The sequence below is a fragment of the Glycine soja genome, chromosome 1 (assembly GCF_004193775.1).
Source record: "Glycine soja cultivar W05 chromosome 1, ASM419377v2, whole genome shotgun sequence".
NCBI lineage: Eukaryota > Viridiplantae > Streptophyta > Magnoliopsida > Fabales > Fabaceae > Glycine > Glycine soja.
In genome coordinates, this window is record NC_041002.1 from 44613476 (window position 1) to 44622233 (window position 8758).

Here is an 8758-nt window from a genome sequence, read left to right on the forward strand (position 1 = left end):
TTCACTGAGATGGTACCACATTGCATCTAAGATTGAGTCTTATTATATTTGTTACATAATATTTGTGTATTGATTATAATTGACTGGTTGAGTGATATTGTGTTTTAATCCTTGTGTACGTGAATGATGTGAAAATGTGTGAGACATGTTGTGTTGAGATGTGATGTTATACAACAAGTGGTGGAATGACGTGAACTCTATGTAAGTTGTATTTCATTTATATGATATGTATATCTACATGTCTCATTTCTCTCTATTAATTAGGAATGTGATAACTCACTCCATGTGTGTTGTTTGTGTTTGGATTCTGTAGTGATTTTGAACCTTGTGTTGAATAATTTATTTTTCCTTTGATCAAAGCCATAGAATAATTTAGTTTTGTTGAATAGCACCTCGAATCTAAGTGTTATATAACCAGGTAAAACCTGAGTAATGCCTCCAACAAGAAATGTGCAAAAGGTAATGGTGCTCGTTCCACCAACATAACATGACGGTACAATTTTTAAATGAAAATCTATTGAATATCAATAATGCATGATTTTTTGTATGTAAAAATAAAAAATTTAGATAGATAAGATAAGCCTAGAAAGCTCACCAGCATTAAGATATGAGTTTAATTAATTTTAATATGGATATAATAGATTTTTTCGCTTATTAATCAAACATAATTGATCTTAAATTTTTAATCAAGTGATTGGACATAAGTGATTAATATGTTGAAGTTAACATTGAATTGTTTTAATACTATCTGAGTTCGATCCTTGGAGGAAATAATTTTTTATCAGACTTTATTTACCTCCAAGTCGAACTCCAGATTACTCAAAGTCTCTTTTTCCTGAGTGAATGGTTAAGAAAAAAAATCTTAAAATTTTAAACTACTTATCATAAAAGTGAATAATATGTTCATCTATGAAAATTATAATGAGATAATAATGTAAATATATTCTAATTATTATATATTCAAAATTCATAGAATTCTTATACAAATATCGCCACCTAATAACGTCTTTACATGGATATCCTAAAACAAAAGTCTTACATCGATAATAAAATTTAGAAAAATGATCTATGGACTTTCATTTGCTATTTAACACCTAAAAAGATAAAGAAAGAAGAAAAAATGTAAATATAATAGGTATTATGATGTAATAGAAAAAGTAAAAAGAAAGAAAAATAAGTATTGATGAAGTGTTTATAATAATAGAGTCATGTTCATATATAACTATTCTAAAATTTAAACACCCTCTAGATATAGAAATGGTATCATATCTTTTTTTTTTGTAGGGAGGTATCATATCTACTATGAGATGCAATTCATGGCAATTATTATTTTAATTAATAAACTAGTCATATAAATCCTGTATTTTAATATATTTAAGCAAGTTTGAATGTGACATTAAGGAATAGGCTTCTTGCAACTTAAATTTTAGAGAGCAAAATACGCAAAATAATTCGGATTGATAAATTTAGGTGGTGTTTGGTAGAAGAGAAATTTTTATTTTTTGGGAATCATAGGTTGAAAAAATTAGTTTTTCATGTTTGGTATGCATTAAAAAAAAATTCCTGAGAAACGATGCTCAGGATTTTTTTTCAGTTTTCCCCATGAACTTTTCCATAAAGGAGATGAGAATCTTATTTTTCCAAATTTAATTTTTCTTTTATTATAGTAAAACATCGTGTTATTCTTTATTAAATTATAATAAATAATTAAATAATTAGTAAAAATATACGTAACTCTTTAATTTCTTGAAAAATTGTCTAAAAATTCTCAAAGATCAACTAAATAAATTGTTTGTATTTTTAGAAAACATGATTCTCAGGATTCATAATTTCCGAACATGAGAAAACTTCTTTTCGACCAAATGCCCCCTTAAATTAAAATTGTTACATCATATTTTCATTTTTAATAAAATAAAACTCGTTCATAATAATAAAATAGAAAACAAAAAACAATTAGTAATCCACAATGAAGTACAAGTAATTCATTTTTTCTCTCGGGAAACCAAAGGTAAATTATGTTTCTTTTTTCTCTCATTTTGTATTGATTTTTGCTTTTAATCCTTAAAAAAAATACCAATGTATATAAACACCCAATTGTGTCCCCCATTTATTTTATAAGGTGTTTCATTTTCTTGACAATAACGATTTTATGTTTCTTTTCATTGGTTAATTGGTCATTTGCAAGCAACTTCTAGACGTGCTTTGATTGGCTACACGAATGGTGCTCTTTTAAAACTATACTAGAAGTTGCATATGGCTTCACATATGGTCTTCACCAAAGTTGCATATGTAGAGGAGGTGAATACTAACTAGGGTTAATCTGGGAAGGAAAACGTGGGAAAGAGAGGAGGACGTGTTGATTGGAAAGAGAAAAAAGTTTTTTTTTAAAAAAAAAAAAAAACAAAAGAAGTAAAATTACTTAGTACTCTTTTGTTTTGTGCTGGTTTAAAATAAAGAAAGAATAGTTTAGTCCAAATAAAAATATGCTAGATACTAGCATCCACCTAATTTTTAAGTGGATCTATATTAACAAACTAATATATATATATATATATATATATATATATATATATATATTGGATTTTGCTTATAAAAAATAATTCTTAAAAATGGTCATATGCAAGTCATAAATATGCTTGCATCAAGAAAATTGTTAAGCTGGAATTAGACGGAGAAAAATAATAGACACAATTCAGTTGACAATGCATATACATGCTGAACTAATAAATGACTTTTGTTCAATTCTTACCTTCACACTAAGTATTAGACTCATAATTAGTACATAGAAATGAAACTCATAAAGATACCTCAAGTTCCTAAAAAAAATCAATCACCTTAATTGGGATGGTAAAAATAAAGAAGAAAAGCGAATAATCATAATTGGTTAGCAAAGGAAAATAGAATAAATTGTATGAAGAAAAGTCCCTTTGCGAATTTTGAATCACATGGCAGTTATTGCATTTCACTTGTTTATTTAAAAATTATCTCTTAGAAATATTTAACTTTTAGATGAAAGTTAAGAGAGTAAAATATCCAAAAAATGGTGGCGTAACTTAACCTTCAAAAATATTATAATTAAGACAAATTACATTCAAGTAATTAACATGATAGTCACGATACCCAAAATGATTTTATACATGTCCTCCAAACTATGAGCATTAACTCATTTTTCCTTCCCTCTATAACCAAAGTAATAATAATTAGAGTAGCAAATCATACACAAATCAAAAACTAGATTTGAAACTGCAAGTTACACGAACATCCACGATGGCTATTGCATGGGTAAGGTGCCCCGGGCAGACCTACAAAACAAAAAAGTACAACATAATAAGGACATATTTGGTTTAGCATTTGGCATATATGAAAGGTTGAGATTATAATAATGACATGCTTAGTTTAGTTTAGTTTAGTTAGAAAAGAAGTTTTTTTTTTTTTTTTTTCTTATTCTACAAATAATTGCCACATTGTTTTCACTTTGATTCTTATTTTGGTTTAACTCTTGCAATAAAAAAAGTTGTTTTCTCCATTTCTTATGCAAATCTCAAGAAACTTTTGTAGTTAACTAAGAAAATAAAAACAAAAGAACACTTTATCAAATTAGACGGACCCTAAGAAACTTAATTCACTTCTCATCATTCAAAACCCAATGGCTCACTACAACTATCTCAGATTCTCAATATGTGCCCAAACTATATACTTTCAAATAAAAAAGGATGACATCTACAAGATTATCATCCGAAAATCTCACCGTCTTCTTTTGTGAAAGCCTGGTATGCTATGAATGTGTAGCACAACAATGCAATGTCAACGACCACATCAGTATCAGCTAATGCCATTCATAACATGACTCAAATAGCAGCACATGAATTAACAAAGCAAATTCAGAAGAACCTATCCAAAGCATTTATTGGTATGTTCCACTTTCGATTTAGAAAGTGTCACCAGCACACATCTGAAACCATGTCTATTTCAAAAAAAAATGCCCTCTGAAAGAAAGATCTGGGGTAGTTAACACAGTTTGTTATGCCCCCATCAATATCCAAATATTACCTAAGGAATCTCTGTATTTTACTTAATAGTTTCGTGTTGGGACTCAGGATATTCCACTACATGCTCTTTTCATTACCTAAGGAATCATTATTTGCTCTTTCCATTTTTCTTGCAAAGGATTCATAGAAAGAAGATATCATTATCTATACCCTTGCTTTGTCAGGATGTGTCATGACTTATTTCCATTTTCCATGTCATATGCATATTTAATTCACAAAGATAGCATATTGTAATTCAATATAGTTGTTATGGTTGACATATCCATTCAAATGGAATCTCAAATCGAGTGCATAATTCCAAACTATAGACAAGTTCTATTCTTAATCTAGAATTTCTTCCCTATAATATCCCCTGAAAGTGATCTTACTAGAGAACTTTTACTAGCTTTTCTTCCCTAGTACCACTACATGCCTTCATCAAGCTAAAATGGAACTAAATTGCAGGCTGCAACCAATGTCTTAAAAGCAACAAGAAACAAACAAGATACCAAAAGTATAATATCTCATCATCTCCAATTGCCATAGGCAGCTACCCAGCAACTCAAAGAAAGGCTTGTATAACAATCCAAGTATTTCAGTTCAAATGGAGCATATAAAAGCAGTGGATGTCATAATGAACAAGCTGTATTGGAGGGAGTAACTAACCATGAAGCTGAAGTTGCAGATCTAATTAAAATAAAGAGAAAATTGGAATCGATAGCCCCTTTTTGGATATGTCACTTTCTAGACAAACCTAATTGATCAAAGTGGGACACATGTGCCAGCCTAAGTTATTATACTATTACCTATTTCAAAACCACAATGAAAACTTTATCCGTGAGAAGACTAAAATTGAATTAAAAGTTATTGAAAATTAGGCCAGCACCTTGCCTTATTAATTACACCTCATCTATCATTTTTTAATTAGATCAACCCCTCATCTTTACAAGTATTTCAATTAAGGTAAGGGAAAGAAAACAACATAGAGAAGATCAAGAGAATATGTAAACCATGTTAATCTTTCATATTCAAGGGTAACTGGCAGTAGAATATAACAATCCTGACATCTATAATTCCTGAGGGCCCTTTGCCATCTAGACTAGGGAGTAGGGGTAACTTATTCAACATTGATTACATGCCAAATCACTCCAAACAAATTACTAAAGAAATTATCAAAAAAATAAAATAAAAGCGTTAATCTCTTATGCTGCTCCACCTAAGTGTATGAAGAAGACTAGCTTTATTAATGCATACTGCTATAAATATTTAATCTTGTAAACAGTAAAAATGTTTATTAAACATTTTGGATGATTTTTATTTTTGAGCATTTACATGTGTAGCATAAATTATTTAATTTGTATCTCAAAACTTCAGTATAGTGGCCATCCTAATCTGCTAACTCACTATAGTAGTTCTGGGGTTGGCCACTCCATGGCATTATTTGGGATAGATATCTATGAATCAAAGTATGGCAGAACAAAATAAAACCATTAAGAAAATAGGGTGTCTTAATAGTGCCACAATATTTATTGTATAAGTACTGTAATTAGTGTAAACTATAACAATACAGGGTCTATTAGTTACTGTAATTTGAGTCCTATTCTCAGAAAGTTAGGGCATGTTTGTATTTCCATTACATTTAGTTGGCACAAATTCCGAAGTGCTGTTTTGTGAGAAGTGACAATTTGCTACTTTTGCCAGAACAGCTGTTTGAGGGGCCTCAAAGTTAAAATAAACACACTTAGTAATTAGCATTTACTTGATTTGCCTATATATTGTACTGTACTATACAGCCTTGTAATTCATCTACTGTATTAGATTCTTAAGTCACAAATGAATTGAATTCTTATAAAAGCAAGCTCAAAATACATAATGATCTAAGCAGGAAAGAATAAACCAACTACTTTATGACTTCAAGCTTCAAGGTTTTCATTAATATTACCAATGAGGTGGAAAAAGAGTTTGTCACAGGGACAGCCATGAGAAACTGGGAGAAACTCACCTTATACATTTTTAGCATGAAACCAAATTATGCCTGCTTATGAATCCTCCTTCAATTCATCCGAATCAGAGTCACTTGCATTATAACCTAACAAGGAAGCATTCAAAACAAGTATAGTCACACTAAATTACGGAGGAAAATAAAATGAAGCTGCCTCAAATAACAAGTGAGGGTATACCTGGGTGCTTATCACCTACTTTCCAAACCGAAGACCTAGTCCTTGATGCTTTGGTCAGCCAAACTCTTCCCTTAATTGCCAACAGATAAGATCAGTCACAGAAACCAGAAGACAACAGAAATTAAGTACGTCCATAGAATCTGCAATCCACAACTTGCTAAAACTATGCTCGAGAATTAAACCTTTCTCTATTCAACTAATGGCCCATAGGATTTCTACATTTTATACTACAAACTTTTTAGTTTTTATATGCACTTCTATTATTTATGTTAAACAATGAATGTCATAACACAAATCAATGAGTTTTAATATATTACAAAAAGTTAAAGTAGTCACCCCAAGAAAATAAAATCAAGTTGTTACTCCGATCAACGCAGGCATTTATCCATGCAATTACAATTACTAGCATCCATTTGGTTACAGATCCTCATATATACTGATCTACATGTATTAGAAACAAACAAAAGGACTCTTTTCTTAAGTTGCACTCAACTTCCTGTTCTCTTAAGCAACTTCACATTGAAGGAGGAAAAGAAAAAGAAACAAGGATTGTTGGCAACACATTCTCTGTCACACTCGTTCAACTGCACCCTCTATTACCAGTTAAAATTTATTGGAAATTTACAAAATTATGAGTAGAGTTCATTAAATAAGGAATGATGAAATTTTGTGATTTTCAACAAATTTCACTCAATAATAATAAAATGTCACAAAGAATGCACATTAGAGTGTGTTGGCAATGTAGCATTTCTCAAAAAACAACAATATGCAGAGTTGAATTGTTCAAAACACTCATCAACTCTAGAACACCAAAACCTAACAATAAGTCCCAACAATCTCTAATCCAGTGAAACCAAGGAAAGTTAATTAAAAAAGACTGAAAACAAGGGTCATAAAAAAGAAGAAGAATCAACCAACAAACCCACCTTCTGAGCATCTCTTGGAACCCCATAACCACCGTAGTACATCTGACCCACCAACACTTGCATGTTTATGTCCCCTGCCTTAGCCTCTTTCAGTGCATCTCTGAACCACCGCTTCACACAATCTGCCACCACCTCTGAAAGTGCCACGCGTTCACTCCTCTCTCCCCCAACGGAACTCTCCATAACCCCTTTCAGCCACTTTCAACTTCAACGTGGTTTCAGTGTTCAAGTTTCGATCTTTCTTTCACCCCTTTTTGTGAGAGCCTAAAAAAAATGGATTGTCTGGTTTCAGGATTCAAAAGGGTGAGTATTTCCCCACATATTGTAGAAGAAAAACCATGGGTATTTTTTAGATTGAATCAAAATATCAAAACTACACCGGAATTGCAATATAAAGTGCTTACCCTTTATATTGGGGTGGATTTGAGTCTTCGGCGATGCTATTTGAAGATCATTTTTGGTTTCAATGCTGAGGATTTGAAACGAAAAAATTCAAATATTCAGAAAGAGACGCAGAAAGAGAAAGAGGAAGAGAGAATGAGAAATTTAAAGGGAAAAAATGAAGAGGTTTAGAGAGGAGGAGAAGGAGTAAGAAAAGCAAAGCGGCTTATTTGTCGAGCAACCACGTTTTCATATGTCCCTGTGGGCCAGCCTCTATGTTTTCTACGACGACGTTTTGGATGATATTTGATCAACTCTTTTATTTATTTTTATTGTTTAATCCAAGTAGGTTCTGTTGGCTGCGATGAAGATTTTTATTTGTTTTAGGAGTTTTTATCATCGTTAATTGTCAAACGGATGTTCTTTTTTTTTTTTTCGTCTTGAGCTTGAAAATGGACAATCCATAAAACCTTCAAATTCAGCCAGTTGTATGAGTTTACAATATTAGGTATGGGTGTTTGTATGCGTCATTTGTGAATTTGAATTTATCCAAACACAATTTTGATTGGATTATTTATGTATTTTGATCAAAATCAAATCAAACCAATCAAAACTGTTTATTTATGGATAGGATCACGGGTTTAAATTTGTTGATCCGATGAAAATCAAACAAAACCAATCAAAATCGATCAAAAATTTTAGAATTGTTTGATTTGACTTTAAATATTTTTAATTTTGAAACTCTTATGAGACTATTAACGTTCGAACTTCTTGAGGTGTTACTTTTAGGTATTGTTATTTGTTTCACTTTTTTCATATTTATTTTTTTATGTTATATTTACGATATTAATGGATGATATTTTGTTCATTTGTTTTAGCAAATCTGTTTGCAACAAATCTGATTGTAGCAAAATTTATTGTAAAAAATTAGTTTGTAGAAAATAGTTGTGATTCAAATGATTATCATAGTAAATCTCATTCAAGAATATTTTGGTTTAGTTTGTATTAGTCTATTTTAGAATATTATGTTAATGGTATTAAATAAATCAATTTTACTAACATTTAATAATATTAAATGAATAACATGTTGGTCTGAACTAAATCAAACTGTTTATAAATGAGTTAAGTTGGATTGTGTTTCAAAAAAAAATTGTGAAAATTAAATCGAACCAAACCGATTAAATTTGATTGGATTGAATCTTAAATTTGATCAAAATCAACCCGAACCAGTTCACAATCATCC

At 30.6% G+C, this 8758-nt stretch overlaps 1 protein-coding gene across 2 annotated transcripts; it reads right to left on the reverse strand.

The window, feature by feature from the left end:
- Positions 1-3032: 3032 nt before the first annotated feature.
- Positions 3033-7733, reverse strand: LOC114416675. Of its 2 annotated transcripts, none has more exons than XM_028381642.1 (5): positions 7539-7733; positions 7135-7398; positions 6209-6278; positions 6031-6117; positions 3033-3302 (listed from the first exon to the last, which is right to left on the reverse strand). In XM_028381642.1, exons 2-4 carry the CDS (start codon positions 7315-7317, stop codon positions 6068-6070), a joined length of 303 nt encoding a protein of 100 aa, XP_028237443.1. In that variant the 5' UTR covers positions 7318-7398; positions 7539-7733; the 3' UTR covers positions 3033-3302; positions 6031-6067. The 2 variants fall into 2 exon arrangements, with proteins under 2 accessions (XP_028237443.1, XP_028237435.1); XM_028381634.1 differs by having other exon boundaries at positions 7135-7416; positions 7539-7717.
- Between the last annotated feature and the right edge of the window lie 1025 nt (positions 7734-8758).